The sequence below is a fragment of the Ranitomeya imitator genome, chromosome 1, assembly GCF_032444005.1.
Source record: "Ranitomeya imitator isolate aRanImi1 chromosome 1, aRanImi1.pri, whole genome shotgun sequence".
Lineage (NCBI taxonomy): Eukaryota > Metazoa > Chordata > Amphibia > Anura > Dendrobatidae > Ranitomeya > Ranitomeya imitator.
Genome location: NC_091282.1, coordinates 690794959 through 690817146, shown reverse-complemented (window position 1 = coordinate 690817146; position 22188 = coordinate 690794959). Strand labels below are relative to the sequence as shown.

The 22188-nt window shown below is 43.4% G+C and overlaps 1 protein-coding gene across 2 annotated transcripts in view; it reads right to left on the bottom strand.

Moving 5' to 3' along the window:
- COCH (cochlin) overlaps nt 1–22188 on the bottom strand; it is a 90852-nt gene that overhangs the window by 26777 nt on the left and 41887 nt on the right. For both annotated transcript variants that reach the window (XM_069730285.1, XM_069730276.1), the window contains exons 4-6: nt 11617–11773; nt 8417–8550; nt 6550–6612 (exon numbers count right to left, since the gene is read on the bottom strand). In XM_069730285.1, the coding sequence (XP_069586386.1) occupies nt 6550–6612; nt 8417–8550; nt 11617–11773 (354 nt within the window). The remainder of the gene's footprint in view (nt 1–6549; nt 6613–8416; nt 8551–11616; nt 11774–22188) is intronic.

The window sequence follows — 22188 nt, the reverse complement described above, 5'->3', positions numbered from 1 at the left end:
TATGTACATTAACCCTTTTTTACTTCCAGGCATGTGACTGATCACATGACATAAGAGGTTCTTCAGCTACTCAGGGCCTGCAGCATCCATACAGCTTAAATGAAGGCAGGTCCTGGTAGCTTTCTCTCCTGCCCTGCACCGATCAGACTGATTACCGTTGGGCTGGAGGAGAGAGAGTTGTGTTGCTGCATAGTACTTTCAATGATCGACACTGTCATTGTTTTCCTCCATTATAGGAAGCTGCCTCTGGACTATAAGATGTAGAGTTTTTTGCAAGTTTTTTTTTCTTGCTAAAAATTGGGCCTTACAGTCCAAAAAAATCTGTAATCTCCATTCTCCTTATAGATGAGGATCCCAGAGTTGACCTTTATGGCTTATGTTTTGAATGTTAACTTCACATGCAGTGACCATAGCAGGAAAACCTGTGCCAACATTCAGTCTTACCACAAAGTTTCATGATTCTTAAAGTGATTGTTAAAGGGATTGTCAGTTACTTAACAACCTCTTAATAGACCCAGGGAGGGGAAAATAATACAAAAAAGTTTTTTTTTTACACATTTCCTGGACTGGCTCTGCTGTCTGATACCAAGCTCTGCATCTCCCATCAATCTGCTAAGCTGAACATCCAACGGGGGTGTCGCATGAGCATTGCAGCAGGTCATCGACTGCAGATTGGCTGCAATATACACATTTCATCCAAGTTGAAGAAACAGACTTTTTTTCTGCCTCTGAAAAATGCCAATGTTGCAGCCAAAGTTTGGCTGCAGTGCTCACATAATAATCCTGCTGGATGCTGATGGGTATGGAAGAGCAGCACCAGTCAAGGAGAGGAGTTTCAATTTCCACTAGTGGACAACCAATTCAAAGGTCACATGATTTTGCAGCAATTTTACCTGCTAAACCACATGGCCTTTAACAATCATGTTTGATTGTTTTTTTTTAGTTTTGTCTCAGCAACACTGGCTGCATCTCTGAGGGGAACTATTATTTTCAACAGGTTCTGAAGGTCTTTGAGTAAGCGGGGGTTTTCGGAGGGAGTCCCATGGAGGGCAAAGGATTGACAAAACTGAAAAGAAAAAGCTTTTCTTTCATTATCTAGTACACACTTGTGTGGGGTCCATACTGTGTGGAGTGTTGTGTGGGGGTCATTATACAGTTTGCAATGCTATGAAGGGGGCCATTATACTGTTTGGAGGGTTGTATTAGGCTCATTATACTATGTAAAGGGTTGTGTGAGGGTCATCATACTATGTAGAGGCCATTATACTTCATGGAGGGCTATGATACTGTATGTGTAGGGGCCATTATATTGTGTAGATGGCTGTCGGGGCCATTATACTGTGTGCGGGGCACTGTAAGGCCATCATACTGTGTTGGGGTCACTGTGTGGGTATCATACTTTGAATGTGTGGGGGGGCTTACTGTAGGATCAACATACTGTGCTACTGTGGGTACTGTGAAGGAATTCACTGCAAGGGTATCTTATGGTGCTCGAGGGGCACTTTTGTTGTCACCATACCTCATGGGGACCATGATAGGGGGTATATTAGTAAGTGGGAACGCAGGCTTCAATAGGGGCAATATTACTTTGTAAGAGCTGCAAAGTTGTGAGATATGCTCTTCCGAGCCCACAGTATTTTTTTTTTGTGGCAGATACCCAATTAGGACTTCTGCTGTAGGGCCCCATGATTTCTATTGTAGGCCCCTGGTGGCAGGGCTTGGTGGGAAATAGAGCCTGAGTGGAAGTGGCTTTTAACCCCTTCATGACCAGGGGATTTTTCGTTTTTCCGTGTTCGTTTTTCGCTCCCCTCCTTCCCAGAGCCATAACTTTTTTATTTTTCCGTCAATTTGGCCATGTGAGGGCTTATTTTTTGCGGGACGAGTTGTACTTTTGAACGACATCATTGGTTTTAGCATGTCATGTACTAGAAAACGGGAAAAAAATTCCAAGTGCGGTGAAATTGCAAAACAAGTGCAATCCCACATTGGTTTTTTGTTTGGCTTTTTTGCTAGGTTCACTAAATGCTAAAAGTGACCTGCCATTATGATTCTCCAGGTCAGTTCGAGTTCATAGACACCTAACATGACTAGGTTATTTTTTATCTAAGTGGTGAAAAAAAATTCCAAACTTTGCTAAAAAAAAAAAAATTGCGCCATTTTCCGATACTCGTAGCGTCTCCATTTTTCATGATCTGGGGTCGGTTGAGGGCTTATTTTTTGCGTGCCGAGATGACGTTTTTAATGATAGCATTTCGGTGCAGATACGTTCTTTTGATCGCCCGTTATTGCATTTTAATGCAATGTCGCGGCGACCAAAAAAACGTAATTCTGGCGTTTCGAATTTTTTTCCCGCTATGCTGTTTAGCGATCAGGTTAATATTTTTTTTTAAATGATAGATCGGGCGATTCTGAGCGTGGCGATACCAAATATGCGTAGATTTGATATTTTTTTTATTGATTTATTTTGATTGGGGCGAAACTTTTTTTTTTAACTTTTGCCATGCTTCAATAGCCTCCATGGGAGGCTAGAAGCAGGCACAACGCGATCGGCTCTGCTACATAGCAGCGATCTCCTGATCGCTGCTATGTAGCAGAAATGGAGGTGTGCTGTGAGCGCCGACCACAGGGTGGCGCTCACAGCCACCGGTCATCAGTAACCATAGAGGTCTCTGGGACCTCTATGGTTACAATATACAAGCATCGCCGACCCCCGATCATGTGACGGTTGTCGGCGATGACGTCATTTCCGGCCGCCCGGCCGGAAGCGGTAGTTAAATGCCGCTGTCTGCGTTTGACAGCGGCATTTAACTAGTTAATAGGTGCGGGCAGATCGCGATTCTGCCCGCGCCTAATACGGGCACATGTCAGCTGTTCAAAACAGCTGGCATGTCCCGGCTTTGATGCGGGCTCACCGCGGAGCCCTGCATCAAAGCAGGGGAGCCGGACGGTATAATACGTCCGATGCCGGTAAGGGGTTAATAAACTTCCAGGCTCTGAAAGAATTTTAACCTTTTTGTATATAGATTTAAATAATGATTTCTCAGTAACGGAGGAACGGACTGGCAATGTAACGGTATACCTGAACTCGTCTTTGAAAGAGCTACAAGTGCATATAAATAGTTTGTGAGTGGAAATCCTGCTGACAGATTGGTTTAAAGGGACACTGTCACCTGAATTTGGAGGGAACAATCTTCAGCCATGGAGGCTGGGTTTTCGGGTGTTTGATTCACCCTTTCCTTACCCGCTGGCTGCATGCTGGCTGCAATATTGGATTGAAGTTCATTCTCTGTCCTCCGTAGTACATGCCTGCACAAGGCAATCTTGCACAGCGCAGGCATGTACTATGGAGGAGAGAGAATGAACTTCAATCCAATATTGCAGCCAGCATGCAGCCAGCGGGTAAGGAAAGGGTGAATCAAAAACACCAAAACCCCGCCTCCATGGCTGAAGATTGTTCCCTCCAAATTCAGGTGACAGTGTCCCTTTAAAGGGGTTGTTTGGACTGAAATAAAGTCTACAGTCATTCTATATGTGATGTGCACACTGTCACAACTGCCCTGTGTAGACTGTGTGGCGGGTCATACATGACCCCATGTATGTAATTTTCATACTTGCATTCACATGCTGACTGGGCTTCAACACTTCTCTCAATTCTCTGTTATTAAACGGGAACATTTCACCAGAAAAAATGCTATTAAACTGCAGATATGGGGTTAGTCTGCAGATTAATAGCGCTACAAACCTGCCTGGCACCCACACTGCCGAATGCTAATGGGAGAAAATGAACTTTATTCTCCCTGGCAGCATCCAGTTTCAGTCATGGGGCAGCACCGGCGCGAGTGCAGTCACTGCTCTGAGTATACAGAGCGTCTACTGTAACTGCGCCCCGGGCCCTAACACTGGCTCTAAATTGAGGCCGGCTGTCACTCAGGGCCAGAGGCGCAGTTAAAGCCGCCGCTCTGTATAGTTAGAGCAGTGACTGAGCCCGCGCCACCACCACCCCCTGTGATTGAAGCCTGTACACTGCTGGGAGGAATAAAGTTAACTTTCTCCCTGCAGAATTCAGCTACCTGTGGGTGCTGGACAGGTTAGTAACGCTATTAAAACGATAGACTAACCCCGTATCTGCAGGTTAATAGCATTTTTTTCTGGTGACAGTTTCCATTTAAGAAAAGCTGGGGAATACAGGGGAATTGGGGAAGTATGCACATCACACAAGGTCACAATTCGGCATAAAGTAACTGCAGACGTCTCATTTCAGCTAGACAGCACATTCAACATACGCGCAGCAGCAAATTTTAGGCCACGCCCATGACCACACCCATTTCACAACTAGTCACCCACATCCTCACCCCAACCACACCCATTTAGCACTGCTGATCACACTGTTTCATAAACAATAATTATAAACAGAAAAAATATGGCCACACAGTGCTCCATACTGTATAATGGCCCCACATGATGCTGTGTACAGTATAATAGCCACACATGATGCTCCATACTGTCTAATGGCCACACATCATGCGCAATACTGCATAATGGCCACACAGTGCTCCATACTGTATAATGGTCACACATGATGCTCAATACTGTATAATGGCCACACATAGTGCTCCATACTGTGTAATGGCCACACATGATGCTCAATACTGTATAATGCCCACACAGTGCTCCATACTGTATAATGGTCACACATGATGCTCAATACTGTATGAAGGCCACACATAGTGCTCCATACTGTATAATGGCCACACATGATGCTCTATACTGTATAATGGCCACACAGTGCTCCATACTGTATAATGGCCACACATGATGCTCCATGCTGTATAATGGCCCCACATGATGCTTAATACTGTGTAATGGCCATACAGTGCTCCATACTGTATAATGGCCACACATGATGCGCAATATTGTATAATGGCAACACATGATGCTCAATATAATGGCCCTACATGATGCTGCGTACAGTATAATGGCCACACATGATGCTCCATAATGTATAATGGCCACACATGATGCTCAATACTATATAATGGCCTCACAGTACTCCATACAGTATAATGGCCACACATGATGCTCCATACTGTAATATGGTCACACAGTGCTCCATACTGTATAATGGCCCCACATGATGCTCAAAACTGTATAATGGCCACACAGTGCTCCATATTGTATAATGGCCACACATGATGATGCCAGTGTACAGTCGGGGCTGTAGATGTGTCCCAGCAGCTCTGCTTACAGTGCAGGCAAAGATTTCACCACCTGTCGCTGTCTGCACTGCTGCCTCACAGATCCTGCACATTGCAATGTAGCCCAGCTCTGCGAACTCTGCATGCACTCAGACAACACCACTATCTAGTGGCTCCACTCCATAACTGCTGTAGTATATAAAGGATACATATATATATGTATATATATATATATATACTGTGCCTATGACCAACACTAGATTGCTCTATCTGCTGCCACTACTCCTGGTTATAATGCCTTGTACTGTAAGCACAGCAGGGCCAGCTGCATGTATGTGTGCAGTACACACACACACGTACCTTAGAATGTCCTCTTTCCCTCTCTGAACCACCGGCCCGGAAGAAGAAGATACGGGAATGGTCGTGGCCTAATACAAGGGGGCGTGTCAGCTGCTTCTCCTGCTGGAGGTGTGCGGGAGAAGTAGAGTCCCAAGTGGGACTGTGGGGCACAGCCTCAAAATCGGGACAGTCCCGCAGTATGAGCGACGGTTGGGAGTTATGCATTCAATGTGAAATACTGATCAAGGAATCTGCCCAAATGGCAGTAGGCATGAGGAAGAATTGTTTTAATTTGATAACAAATTGCATCTCATTTAAAGTCTTTTTCTGTTTTGGATCAACTAGGCATTCTAAGTATAAAAAAGGTTGAACTTAATTAACTTTTTTTTTTTTTTCCTTCAATCAACTAAATATTTACCGTTATTATGTCGGCATGGCACTCTCCACAAGGAGAAAAATTCCTAGTCACTGGACTCTCACCCACGAAATCAAACTTCCTTCTATGCACTGATAAGGGGCAAATAACCTGAAACATGTGTCTTCAAATAGTGTCTTGCTTGCCTTCTTTTCTTGGCCATATGGCAAGGTTCATTAAAGGGTGGATCTTAACTTCAAGTTCTCTTCCTCTCTGAAGAAGATATTTGAATATTTAAAATCCCTCAGAGCAGGAAATCTCAGCACAATGTGAAATGCCATTCATCTGGTTTCTCTGTGGTGCAGCTGAAGAAACATCCTCAGACTTATTATAGCCTTCCACACACTGAAGAAGGTGCACTTCTTAGATAAGCTGCATGTACATTGGAGGTGGGGGTGTGGGTGAAACTTCCATTTTTTGGGAAACTGTTGCCTTCTGATTCTAAAACATTATAAAATTTGACTTTTTTAAATTCAACATGACTGACCCTAATTTTTCTAAAATCAACTGTCTGGGAATAGTTTGGATCCCATATACATTATGAATATACATTATGCTAATTTACATGAATGGTGGATTTGCACATAACCTATTACTCACATGCAGCAGATGCCTTAGTGGATACAGGTTTCCCAGAGACTTCCATTTCTCGAGTCTTATACTCTATTAGAAAACAAAACAAAAATAAACTGTATTATCACCAAGATTATCTTAACTCTTCTAAACTTGGCTTCGACATATCACTCATTATTGTAAGTTTCCAGATTAACCTCTTCATATCAATTTGGAAATTATTTTAATGGCATGGCAGACCAAAGACATGACACTTCATGAAAAACGTCAAAAGGGGATGATATTTGCAGCAATTTTGGATACCCACCTGCAAGGGGTATTACTGTTGACAATTACAAATTTGCGAATGGCCCCTCGTCTAAAAGGTATAAAAGCATAGCCTAATTAAAACTCATCGTTTATTATCTAGAACAGGGGTCCCCAACTCCAGTCCTCAAGGCCCACCAACATGTCATGTTTTCAGGATTTCCTTAGTCTTGCCCAGGTAATAATTGCATCACCTGTGCAATGCAAAGGAAATCCTGAAAACATGACCTGTTGGTGGGCCTTGAGGACTGGAGTTGGGGACCCCTGATCTAGAAGATCCACAAGAATATCTGTATGCTAAGGGTGTGTTCACAGTGCATCATTTTTTAACTGCAAAAGCTCTAAAAATGACACAAAAAGCACTAACAAAACACGCAAAGGGTATGTGCTCAGCACGTCTCCTAGGCATGTACAAACCCATCAAATTTTTCAAAGGTAAGACGCTTCAGGATACACCTTCCCCTTTGGCCTAAAACAACATTTTTGTCGTTTTTGAAGTTCAGAAGACTGAACATATGAACAGTAAGTAATTTTTACATTGCAGTGCATGTCTTCATTGTTTTTAGCTTTTATTTAGTGCTTCTTCAGGTGAGTTGCAGAATGAAGCTGACTGTAAAATACATTGTGTGCACATGTGCAAAAGACTGAACAAACTGATTTATATGTAAAAACAAACTGCTGTTTGTGCATTCAGGCTTTTGAGCTTCTTTTAAAGAATTATAGTTTTCAAATGACCCGAAGAAAAAATTTAGAATTCAAGACCATGGAAAGGGTTAAAAGACAACTAAAAAATTTTTCCATTTATTTGCTCTATTTTTTAGCGTTTATGATGCAAAAATGCCACTATTTGCTTAATGGAGCTCAAAAAACACCCAGGAAAAATCCTCAGATAATGACCATAAAAACGTTGAACAAATATATTTTTATGTAAAAACAAATTGCTGTTCATGGATTAAAGCTTTTGAGCTTCTTTTATATAATTATGGCTTTTAAAAGACTCGAAGAAAAAGTGACATGTCCATTCTTCTGTTGTTTTCTGCTAGGAAGATGCTCAATATTTACAATACAAGACAATAGAAAGGCTTAAAATATGTCTGCAAAATGTTCAGGAATATATTTCCGTTATTTTTTAGTGTTTCCGATGCAAAAATGATAGTTTTTTTTATTGCTTAACGGAGTTCAAAAAACACCCAGGTAAAATCTTTCGATAATGACCACAAAAACTCTAGCAAGAGACATTTCAGGTTTGACAAATCAAGATGAAAAGAGTAGAATTTTCTGAAGTGTCTTCTGCTTGTAAAATGGAAATGAAAAATTCTCCAAAAACTACTCAAAGGGTATGCGCACATGAAGTGTGCACATACCCAAAGAAGAAGCGTTTCCTGAAGAAATTTCCACTAGAAAATTGTGTGCACATACCCTTAAAAGGATTTTAGGAAGTACATATATTACTACATTAGTAACACTCACCAATTATTCTTCTTAATTTGTGTTAATTTTAGCATCTTATTTATACAATAAAAGTTACAGAATTGTGTGGAATAAAAGTTACATTTAAAACCAGCTGCTTCCAAATAAATATACTCACTGGATACAGAGAAGGATGAAGACCACTTGCTCAGTGACTGGGACTGCACTCCATTTGCATAGAGCGCATGATAATTTTGATTTCCAGGAAGCCGACGTAGCGACACTGTTCCACCGTTGCTGCCTATAACCCCCCTAGAAAAAGAAAAAAATGTATTCTGTTATATTACATTTTATTTATTGTTCAATAATTTTCTTCAAGAGGAAATAGAAATAAAATTTTGAACACTGCGGCCACTGTTGAGTTTTTGATGTTGCAGATTTTCTGCATCATTTCTAAACCTATTAGCTAAATTACATTACTTGTGGTTTTTTCATTGCATTTTTTGGTTTGTTTTTTACATGAGTTTTTATCAGAGGTTTTTTTGTCATGTCATTTTTTTTTACACTTCCTGGTATTTAACTTTCACAAAACCACGACTCATCCGGAAGAAGGCACTCCAGCCGAAACGCGCGTAGCTGTGATGGCACCACAGGTCTGAGGTAACTTACCATCTTCATGTTCCTTTTGCCATCAGATTTCGCTATATCTTTTTCGTATATGTCTAATACTGGTCTTATTATTTTTTTGTTTCACATTAATTTAACAATTACCCGGTAGATACATGTACTCATGTGATTATAAACAGGCAAACTGAACCTACTCCTTCCTCTTTTCCTCTGACCTGCGGTTCCACTCTTTTGGTATTCCTCACTGTCAAACTACCTTTTGTTTTAGATTAAAATAAGTGTATCTTTTAATACAATTTTTGTCAATAAAATATGCTGTTAATCACTTCCGGTTCTGTTCCGGTATGTGCATTTTTCTCTATATATGTTTTCACCTTATTGATGCAGTCAAGTGCGGATTGCATGCATTTTTCAGTCCATTTCCACAGAGGTAACACACTAAAAACTATTGTTTTTTACCTGCTCATTTTCCGCATCTGATGCAAGTCTATGGGGAAAATCCACACATAAATCTCATTGTGCTTGCAAGAGAAATTGATGTTATGGATTTGAAAACGAACCGCAGGTCAGTTTAAAGGTACCGTCACACATAACGATATCGTTAACAATATCGTTGCTTTTTGTGACATAGCAACGATATCGTTAACGAAATCGTTATGCGTGACAGCGACCAACGATCAGGCCCCTGCTGGGAGATCGTTGGTCGCTGGGGAATGATCAGGACTTTATTTCGTCACTGGATCACCCGCTAACATCGCTGAATCGGCGTGTGTGACGCCGATTCAGTGATGTCTTCACTGGTAACCAGGGTAAACATCGGGTTACTAAGCGCAGGGCCGCGCTTAGTAACCCGATGTTTACCCTGGTTACCATTGTAAAAGTAAAAAAAAACACTACATACTTACATTCCTGTCACGTCCTTCAGCGTCAGCTTCCCTGCGTCCCCCAGTGTCAGCGCCGGCCGGCCGTAAAGCAGAGCACAGCGGTGACGTCACCGCTCTGCTTTCCGGCCGGCGCTTACACAGTGCAGGGAAGCTGACGCTGGGGGACGCGACAGGAATGTGAGTATGTAGTGTTTTTTTTTTTACTTTTACAATGGTAACCAGGGTAAACATCGGGTTACTAAGCGTGGCCCTGCGCTTAGTAACCCGATATTTACCCTGGTTACCCGGGGACTTCGGCATCGTTGGTCGCTGGAGAGCTGTCTGTGTGACAGCTCTCCAGCGACCACACAACGACTTACCAACGATCACGGCCAGGTCGTATCACTGGTCGTGATCGTTGGTAAATCGTTAAGTGTAACGGTACCTTAAGCCTCATAAAAAAAAGCAGAGTTGGCAGGAGATTTTTATAAATCCCATGTACATTGCTGGAACTGTAAGATGCTGCATTTTTTGCATGGCGAAAATATGCAGCATCTAAAACTCATCATGGAAACGTAATCTTATTCTGTTGCATTTACTGGAGTGAACTGAAATTTGAAACTTTAGTTTTCCATGTGAAATAAAAGTAAATTTCGAGACAACTCAGGTCTCTTCATCAGGCATAGACTAATACAAAATCTGAAGAATCACATATTGGCCATTAAAAGGTATCAACCACTGAGGACTCTCAATTCTAAATATTTTTCTATCTACTAGTTAACACGGTGCAAATATATATTTTTCCTGTAAAAAAAACAAAGAAATTCGTACATCTCAAGAAATAAGGAAGATGTAGAAGTTAGATAGATTTGCTGGAACTTCTACTGCAGCAGAGAACAAATGCACGCCTATGGTGTCACCCCTACACTCCCAATGGGGTCAAAGAAAATCTTTGAGGCCACGTTTACACGTTCAGTATTTGGTCAGGATTTTACACCAGTATCTATAATACTGAATGTATGAACTTGGTCTGGCAAAGAGATGGAGGATATTGAATAAAAACAGCTGGAGTAACATTTCTGGTGCAGAAAGCACACCCACATTTGATGATGGGGGGTGTAGACACACCTTCGCCCTGCCTCTTACCCAGCTCTGTCCATTTTCGTGGAGCTGATCCAAAGAGGAGTGAAATCGCCAAAATTTTCAAATTGTTTTTGCAACTCTGTGTAGCTTTTCAAAGCTTTTATGGCACTCTTGTGGCTCAAGCGCTTTAATGAATCAACCCCAATCAGTTTTCCCGTAGAAACTGCATCAAGAAATGTGCCTTCATTGGGGAACTTTTGGAGGAGTTTTTGTTTTGTTTCCTGAAGTGCCTTTGAAGTGTTTGAGAACAGTTTTTCCTCAAGCATTTTTTGCAGCCTTTTGATTAGCTAATGCCTAGTTTGGAGTGTATTCCATCAATAGCCGCTTCAATGTAGTGACATGCACTTTTTTCCCCCAATAGGTGTTTTTCAAAGAGACAGAAACAAAAGCACTAAAAAAACTGAACATGAGAACAGCAAAGTAGTTTTACTTTAGAAATTAATAGGAAGAGCCAAGTTATTTTGAAGCAGACCCGCTCCAATATAACTCCTTAAAGAACTCTCTTTGCACATAATTCTGCAATTACTTTTGACGATTTCAAAATGGCTGATGAAGTGAATTAGAATTTTTACTAACTTTACATGCACGACACAATTATTTCTAAAAATAAATAAACTAAATTTTATTAAGCTTAAAATCTTTTTACTGCTACATTTTTCACAAAAGAAACTTCTGAGTAGGAAACCCAAACGTATTGTATAATATCAATAGTCTTAAAACGAAATATCCAATATATGCAACATACCGGTGAATTGCGGCTCCACATATGCTGGATACTGCAGCATAAATTGCATTTCCATATACAGAGAGTTGCTGCTCGGTGCACCCTGGGGGACATTGTACTTGGGCAGATTCGCTTTTTAAATCCATTCCTCTCATGGAGCAGGTTACAGGCACTGGAGCTGAAAGTAATATAGACGTGTTATAAGCTTGGTGATGCATCAGAATTAGAGATGGGCAAACCTGAACAGAAATGTTCGAGGTTCCTACCGAGCAGTGACTGTTCGGGCCTTCTCGCTTTTCTTTTCTTACCAGTTCGGGTAACTGTATTTTGAATGGGGTTCAGGTTCTGGTACCCAAACCGAATTTTCTAAACAGTTTAGCTCAGGTACCCTGACCGGAACACGCAACGGTCTGCCCATCCCTAATCAGAATAGTTTATAATAATGTATATACATCATCCTACTTTTTATTATCTAAAAATGATAGTTAAAATGCTAAACCCTTTATTAATAATAATAATAATAATAATAATAATATGTTTTATTTATGTAGCATTATCATATTCCTACAATTAAGTGGGAACATAAAGACAATGAAAACTATAGAGTATAAGACATTTCAACAATTACAGGCGGAATGAGGGTCCTACTCGCAAGCCTACAATCTATAAGGAAATAGGGGATACACTATAGGTAGAATGTGTTATGTATAGTCCAGCCATCATTATTGTAATAAGGGTTTTCATATTAAGCTGCATGATCTGGTCACCAGCCAGTATCTGTCTAGGTACAGTTACCGTGGCTATTGGAATAGGAGGGACCAGATTCTGATTAACATTTAGGAGGGAATGGGGAAAGTTAGGTTAGTAAGTTAAGGTGATAAGGCTGTCTGAAGAGATGTGTTTTTAATGCATGCTTAAAAACATGGGGGCTAGGTACAGTATTAGTCGGATTGTTTGGGGTAGTGCATTCCAGTAGACTAGTGCAGCACAAGAGAAGTGTTGGACGTTCGGATTACAGAGGATGTAAAGGTACCTTCACACTAAACGATATCGCTAGCAATCCGTGACGTTGCAGCGTCCTCGCTAGCGATATCGTTTAGTTTGACACGCAGCAGCGATCAGAATCCTGCTGTGATGTCGTTGGTCGGGGCTAGAGGGCCAGACCTTTCTTTGGTCGCTGGCTCTCCCGCTGACATTGCTGAATCGGCGTGTGTGACACCGATTCAGCGATGTCTTCGCTGGTAAGCAGGGTAAACATCGGGTAACTAAGCGCAGGGCCGCTCTTAGTAACCCGATGTTTACCCTGGTTACCATCCTAAAAGTAAAAAAACAAACACTACATACTTACCTACCACTGTCTGTCCCCGGCGCTCTGCTTCTCTGCTCTGGCTGTGAGCACAGCGGCCGGAAAGCAGAGCGGTGACGTCACCGCTCTGCTTTCCGGCTGCCCGGCGCTCACAGCCAGAGCAGAGAAGCAGAGCGCCGAGGACAGACAGTGGTAGGTAAGTATGTAGCGTTTGTTTTTTTTACTTTTAGGATGGTAACCAGGGTAAACATCGGGTTACTAAGCGCGGCCCTGCGCTTAGTAACCCGATGTTTACCCTGGTTACCGGCATCGTTGGTCGCTGGAGAGCGGTCTGTGTGACAGCTCTCCAGCGACCAAACAGCGACGCTGCAGTGATCCGGATCGTTGTCTGGATCGCTGCAGCGTCGTTTAGTGTGAAGGTACCTTTAGTCTTAGATCAGTTGCAGAATGGACGGGACATGTAAGGCGATAGACATAAATGATGGAGGAGATATAGGTGGTGCAGAACTGTGGAGAGCTTTGTGGGTGAGAGAGATGAGTTTATACTGGACTCTGTAGCAAATGGTTAACCGATGCAGTGACTGGCACAGGGTTGAGGCATCGGTGAAGCAGCTGGATAAAAATATAACTCTGGCTGCTGCATTCAGGATGGCTTCCAGAGGAGAAAGTTTGATTAGAGGGAGACCCATCCAAAGAGAGTTTTACAGTAGTCCACACAAGAATGACTAAGAGTGACAGCAAGAGTTTTTGCAGTTTCAAAGGTGAGAAAAGGTCAGATTCTGGAGATGTATTTAAAGAGCAGGTGACACGATCGAGTAAGCAATTGGATATGGGGAATAAAGGAAAGTTGTATGTCAATCATGACACGCAAGACAGCGAGTTTACCACTTGGGAGTTATGATTGAAACACCCAAGGAAATTTTAAAATCTGGTCTAGGTAGGTTAGTAGAGGGAGGAAACAAAAGAAGCTCAGTTTTGAAGAGATGATTTCAGATAGAGGGAGGACGTGATGTTAAAGACAACAGGCAGACAATCACTGGTATTTTGTATTAAAGTGTGGGAGTAAGTGTTCAGATGGGTGTCATCACCAGCGAGATAACACTGGAAATCAAATCTACTGATGGTTTGACCAATAGGGGCAGTATACAAGGAGAAGAGGAGAGGGGCCTAGAAACTTAGCCTCGAGGAGCCCAGATAGTAAGGGGAAGATTAGAGGCTGGCAAAAGATACTGTGACAGAGCGGTTAGAGATATTGGAGGAGAACCAGGGGAGAACAATGTCCTTGAGGCCGATAGAGCGGAGCATGGTGAGGAAGATCTGGTGATCCACAGTGTCGAATGCTACGGAGAGATCCAGTAGAATCAGCAGGTAATAGTGAACATTGGATTTTGCGGTTAATAGGTCATGGCTTAGTCATTAAGTACTGAATTGGCTCTGTCACTAAGGGGTTAAAAAAGCTAAACCAAACAAACCCTTCTCTACTCACCCTTCCCAGGTCCAGCATTGAGTCTCTGCTGCTGCTAGTTTCTGCTATTGTTTACAGTGCTGATGTCATGTTGACAGCACTGCAGCCAATCAGTGAGCTCAGCGGCTCTGAGCTGCTTGTGCCGGGATGCAGAGCTCACTGATTGGCTGCAGTGTTTTCAACGTATCATCAGTGCTGCAGGCAGTAACATATCTGGAGCGGCGACTCAGTGCTAGATCATGGGAGAGGGAGCAAAGAAGAGTTTGCTTTTATAAAATCAACCTGCAGCCTAGGACAAGAAATCACCTGTAACATTAAATTAAAGAGACTATTAAAATGATCAATAGAATTGAGGGTCAACAGGATGATCTAATATTCTAGTGGTGGGAGCCTTGTGGAGGACGTTCATTGAGACATCTGTCTTAAAGGATTGCTGGGCTCAGTTTCTTAGAAAACATGATGTTAATGAGGCTCCAGGAACTCTGCCACATGGGCTTACAATGAAGATAAAGACTGTGCCTGAGTCTGCACATACACATAGACAGGGCCGGCGTTAGCGGCAGGCAGGCCAAGCAGCTGCCTAGGGGTCCCACTCCCCCAGGGGCCCCCAGCCAGTGGCGTGCCACTAATAGCGGCATAGCAGCACATCACGCAGCCGCAATGGGACCCGTGAGTCAGGGGGGCCTGCCTGCTGCCAGCGCCGACACCCCCCCGCCGCTGCATTCAACTATGCCGGCATCTATGACGCCGGTACAGTTCAAAGCAATGGTGGAGGAGAGAGCATCAGATGACACTCCCTCTCCCATCATTCCCCTCTACCTCTGACAATGCGGGTGTGTGATAACGTCACTTCATCGATCACCTACTTTGTGCCGCCGCTGAGACCAGAGCCGAGCCTGAAGCAGCATGGAGCATGAGGAGAGGTGAGGATTGGATTTTTAAAAAATATATATATCAGTGAGTGAGGACTGGACTGTGAGGCCATTCTGGGGGGGGGAAAGCTGTATTCTATGGGGGGCTACATTATATTCTATAGGGGGCTGTATTATATTCTATGAGGGAGGATTGTATCATAATCTAATCTTTGATGGGGCTACATTATATTCTATGGGGAGGTGGACTGTATTATATTCTATGGGGGGCTACATTATATTCTATGGGGGTATTATATTCTATGAGGGAGGATTGCATCATACTGTATGAGGGGGCTACATTATACTCTCTGAGGGGGCTACATTGTATTCTATGGGGGCAGCATCATATTCTATGGGGCTGCATTATACTATATGAGGAGGGCTACATTGTATTCTATGGAGGTGCTACATTATACTATATAAGGGGGCTGCATTATATTCTATGGAGGTGCTGCATTATACTCTGAGGGGGCTACCATATATTCTATGGAGGGGCTGCATTATACTATATGAGGGGGGCTGCATTATATTCTATGGGTGGGTTATATTATATTGTATGGTGGGACTGCATTATACTCTTGAGCGGGCTACATTATATTCTGTAGGGTGGCTGCATTATATTGTATCAAGGACTATGGAGAATACATTATACTATGGGAAGTGAATTGTACTACATGGACGACTGTGGCAGTGCATTATACTATATGGAGCACTATGAGGAGTATATTATACTATATGGAGGACTGAGCAGTGTATTTTAATTTATGGAGGACTATGAGGAGTGTATTATACTATATGGAGCACTATGAGGCGTGTATTATACTATATGGAGGACTGAGGAGTGCATTATACTATATGGAGGACTATGGGGAGTGTATAATACTATACGGAAGACTATGAGCAGTGTAGAATACTATATGGAGGACTATGGGGGAGTGTATAATATTATATGGAGCACTGTGAGGAGTGTATTATACTATATGGAGGACTATGGGGAGTGTATAATACTATATGGAGCACTATGAGGAGTGTATTATACTATATGGAGGACTATGGGGGGTGTATAATACTATATGGAGCACTATGAGGAGTGTATTATACTATATGGAGGACTGAGGAGTGTATGATACTATATGGGGGACTGAGGAGTGTATTATACTATATGGAGGACTATGGGGAGTGTATAATACTATACTGAAGACTATGAGCAATGTACTATACTATATGGAGGACTATGGGGAGCGTATAATACTATATGGAGCACTATGAGGAGTGTATTATACTATATGGAGCACAATGAGGCGTGTATTATACTATATGGAGCACTACGAGGAGTGTATTATACTATATGGAGGACTGAGCAGCGTATTTTAATATATAAAGGACTATGAGGAGTGTATTATACTATATGGAGGACTATGGGAAGTGTCTAGTACTATATGGAGGACTATGGAAAGTGTATTGTACCATATGGAGGACAATGGGGCACATTGTATTATATGGAGGACTATGGCATGTGCATTTTACAATATGGAGGACTGTGGTGCACATTATAATATATGGAGAACTATGGGGTGTATTATACTAAACAAGCAAAATGCTGCGTATTCATCAAGTGATTGGATTGTTTATGCAGAAACAGAAATCATTGTTCTCAGCAGCACATCGCCAGTGTAAACTGTAGATGTGCTGCTTATTACATGATACTGTATGGGGACAAATTGATCTACTAGGGATTGTTCTGTTCCCATCATTCTTTCTCAGTTGGTGTAAAGAAGCCAGGAAACAAGAGTTGAACGACTTCAATGTTGTTGATCACACTCGTTTAGCGGCCTGAACTCAGCACATGTAAATACAACCAACATGCTTCTGTGTAATGTGCAATATGTTAGTATTTGGGGCCCCATTTTAAACTTTTGCCTAGGGCTCCCCTTTGCCTAAAACCGGCCCTGCATATAGAGATATGCAGAATTGCAAATTTGGAATGGTATCCACCCAGTGATTTTGCATTATTCTTTGCTTTAACTCTGTGAACAGTTCTTATTTCTTAAAGGCCATGCTTTCATGTACTGGGATTTCTGGCCTCTTTTCTATTGTATTTCCTGTAAAATCCATCTGAAGTTTGGTCATTGGAGTGCAAGCACGAACAAAATTCTGCTTGTAGGATCATATGTTCTGCTCCAAGACCACGAGCTCCAGACACTGATGCAACTGTCTAGAAATTTACATTGTTCTTGATCACAATCTTTCTGTCCTACGTGAAGGTGCGGTCAGGATGGTTCACATTTCTTGCTACATGGATGTCAATATTAATGCAGAATAAAAACCAACCTTGCGGATACACAAATATAAATATAGCTCCCACAAATGAAAAGTGCCCATAGCACCTATCACAAGAGCAGAAGGGGCCAAAGCTCCCACACTATAGATAAACCTATCAACAATAAGAGCATATAGCCCCAAGAATGAACATGTCATCATACATAGTGCAAAAAAGGTAAATTTTATTAAATTACTGATGACATACAAAAATATAAAAACGTCAAGAAACAGTAAGGGACGGGATAATGGTGACTGACCAAATGGGCAGACATAGACGATCCAACCTCACAAACATATATTATGGGGGCAGGCAAAATGACGGCTTATTAATACCAATAAAGTGATAGGTATAGTACCACAGAGCATAAGTATCCCTGGGTATGTGGTATATCAAGTGAGAGAGGGGGGATACCACCTGGAGATCAAAGTCTCCAGTGGTAATAGTACACTCCCAAAGAAGCCCCTATAACCTCACCATTAGTGCCTATACACTGCTTGTACCTGCATTAAATCTAAATGGTGCCGATCATAATGTCAGCCGCTTACCCATAAGAGGTCTGGTGCCATGTGTGTCCATCAGAAAGCCCCGACGCGCGTTTCGCGTATTGTGCTTCCTCGGGGGGCCGTGTGGAAAGTGAAGGGAATCGGGTTTTATAATGCCCCATCACAGCTGTATCATATCTTGGCCGCTAATGCTGCGGCGCATGGGGGCGGACCTAACCGCCGGTAATGCGCTTCCTTCAGGCATCTCGGCGGCGCACAGAAAGGGAAAACATTCCCATGACGTCATTGTTCTGTGCGTCGCCATACATAGATGCCGTTGGGGGCGCAGCCAAAGCGGAGATCCACCGCGCATGCGCACCATCGCCGCGGCCAGTTACAATAATGACAATAATAATATCAATTTGATCCGATGACTGTAAACGCTCATAGCATGCTCAAGTTTCTGCAGAGATCTGTGGATATTTCAATAAATGTCCATCCACGCTTTCCTCCCCGATCATCTATTCCGACAGTCAAAACTGCACAGGATAATATGAATTATGGAAGTGTATAACTAAAACTGAAAAAAATAATAAACAAATTAGATGCAAATAAAACCACGAAGATAATAAAATCAAGAGAATCAGAGAGTTACTAAACGACCAATACCTGGTGCGCCCTTATAAAAAGGGGACAAAAGACAATTTCTCATTTAGGCCATGTGGGGCCATAGTCCCCAATGTCACTATCCACCGGCACTCTAATTGGGCCAGTGTACGCTTGAGGTTACCCCCCCCTGATACCGGAATGGACTCGATCAATCCCCCATATTTTTAAGGCATCAGGGTTACAGTCGTGATGAAGTCTAAAATGCCTCGGAATAGTTTTTAGTTCCGAGACATTAACAGCATCTTTAGCAGCCATTATATCCCTGACGTGTTCCCGGGCCCTGACACGGAGTTCCCGCGAGGGACTGGCGGAATAGATGATCGGGGAGGAAAGCGTGGATGAACATTTATTGAAATATCCACAGATCTCTGCAGAAACTTGAGCATGCTATGAGCGTTTACAGTCATCGGATCAAATTGATATTATTATTATTGTCATTATTGTAACTGCTGGTGATTGTTATTTATTGGCATATCTATATTTGTATAATGTCCACTACAAAGTCTTTGTGTTCTGTGTATATACTCTTGCTCATAGAAGTTGCGCTCCTATTCATCCCTTCCTCCCCCCCTTTTCTTCTGTTCTTGCCAGTCTGGTTTGCCCCATTCCAAGATGGCCGCGGCGATGGTGCGCATGCGCGGTGGATCTCCGCTTTGGCTGCGCCCCCAACGGCATCTATGTATGGCGACGCACAGAACAATGACGTCATGGGAATGTTTTCCCTTTCTGTGCGCCGCCGAGATGCCTGAAGGAAGCGCATTACCAGCGGTTAGGTCCGCCCCCATGCGCCGCAGCATTAGCGGCCAAGATATGATACAGCTGTGATGGGGCATTATAAAACCCGATTCCCTTCACTTTCCACACGGCCCCCCGAGGAAGCACAATACGCGAAATGCGCGTCGGGGCTTTCTGATGGACACACATGGCACCAGACCTCTTATGGGTAAGCGGCTGACATTATGATTGGCACCATTTAGATTTAATGCAGGTACAAGCAGTGTATAGGCACTAATGGTGAGGTTATAGGGGCTTCTTTGGGAGTGTACTATTACCACTGGAGACTTTGATCTCTAGGTGGTATCCCCCCTCTCTCACTTGATATACCACATACCCAGGGATACTTATGCTCTGTGGTACTATACCTATCACTTTATTGGTATTAATAAGCCGTCATTTTGCCTGCCCCCATAATATATGTTTGTGAGGTTGGATCGTCTATGTCTGCCCATTTGGTCAGTCACCATTATCCCGTCCCTTACTGTTTCTTGACGTTTTTATATTTTTGTATGTCATCAGTAATTTAATAAAATTTACCTTTTTTGCACTATGTATGATGACATGTTCATTCTTGGGGCTATATGCTCTTATTGTTGATAGGTTTATGGATGTCAATATTGTTATATATATATATATATATATATATATATATGTATTATTAGGTGCGTTCGCAACCCGGGGTCCACCGTGCAGGAGAGGAACCTGCTGCTGGCAAATGGCGGCGCTATATGGCAGTATAAGCGAACTCTGTTAACTCCACAGAGTCGCTAGAAACAAGATGCTGTGCCCTGTTAACCTCACAGAGGTACACAGCTACCAACCAGAGCAAACTGTGGTCATGCAGTCAGAGAAAACAGAAAAACAACTCACCAGAGGTGCCGGAATTCTAGCGGCTTATTTCAGCCAAGGCCCTGAATACACTCATACAAACTCCTCGCTGGAGGTACCGGTATTCTAGGGGCTTATTTCAGCCACACCCTAACCGCATCCAGACGTGACCACACTGGCGCTGAGCTCATAGACATTGGTTTGATACTAGCGCATGGCCGTGCGGCCATGCAAACCTTTTATAGCTGCAGCAACTTCAGGACCTTCCTAGAGGACCAATGGGAGCTGCTACAGTACCTGAGCAACTTCAGGACCTTCCTAGAGGACCATTGGGAGCTGCTGCAGTATCTGAGCATGTGACCCCCAACCTCCAATGAGAGGTCTTACCCTGGGCATGCTCAGAAGGGGAAAAGCAGGACTTAGTAATGGCTACAAAGGCAGAGCCTGGAAGAACAGTAGTAACCAGTTGCCGAGTATCAGCCTGAGCCAGCCACTGGGACCGACATCTCCACTGAGCAGGCTCCACTGTGGCTGGAGAAGAATGGGAGACCGCAGGAGGTGGTTCGAGATTCCCCCTGTGCAGAGGTGGGAACTCAACACCTAACATTGGCTCCCCTCTTTGGACCTCGTTACGCTCGAAGGCAGCAATGAGCTGCAGAGCTCGAATGTGCTCAGCAGGCTCCCAGGACGTGTCCTCTGGGCCATAACCCTTCCAGTCCACCAAACAAAATTTTTTGCCACGTACCACCTTGCACCCCAAAATAGCGTTCACCTTGTAATCGTCCAAAGACGAACCCGATGTCCCGGCAGATAACTCGGAAAACTGGGACATATACATGGGCTTCAGGAGGGACACATGAAAGGTGTCGGTGATACCCAGGCGTGGAGGAAGGGCCAGATGGTAGACCACAGTGTTAACCTGTTCGAGGACCTTGAAGGGACCCAAGTAGCGAGGTGCAAACTTAGTGGACTCAACTCGCAGCCTGATGTTAAACACGGAGAGCTACACTAAGTCGCCAGGAGCAAAGGTCGGAGCAGGGCGCCGATGTGCATCGGCAGAGGACCTCATTCTCTCCTTGGAGGCAGGGATGGCATCCTGAGTGCGGTCCCAAATGTCCCGTGCCTCCACAGCCCAGTCTGCCACCCTGGAGTCAGCAGAAGACACGGGCATAGACACAGGGACTCGCGGATGCTGGCCGTAATTAAGGAGGAAAGGAGTCTGACCTGTGGAGTCGGCTACAGGGGGGTGAAGCAACCCAGCTGGCTGTTGACGAGGAGACTTGTTCTTGGCGCAGAAGACACATGCCCAAACATAGTCTGTGACATCACATGCCATATGCGGCCACCAATATGTCCTCGCCAGTAGCTCAGATGTCCTTTTGGTCCCGAAATGTCCACCCACCCTAGACGAGTGAGCCCAAGAGAGAACCTCCGGAAGCAAACTGGATGGTACAAAAGTCTTGCCCGGAGGCACAGACTCTAGTGAAACTGGGGCCAGAGTTCTCAGGCTCTCAGAAGGGACAATATGCCGAGGCTCCTCTTCCTCCTCCTCAGATGATACAACGGAGTGAGAATGTTCTTCTCCCCGGAAAGAAAATGGAGGGTGAAATGGAACCGAGAGAAGAACAAGGACCATCTGGCCTGGTGAGGATTTAGCCGCTGGGCGGTCTGTAAATAAACCAAATTCTTGTGGTCTGTGAATACTTGGAAGGGAAAGCGAGCCCTCTCCAAGAGATGTCTCCACTCTGAGAAGGCCAACTTCATTGCTAGCAATTCCTTGTCCCCAATGGAATAATTCCTCTCCGCTGGTGTGAAGGTTTTGGAAAAGA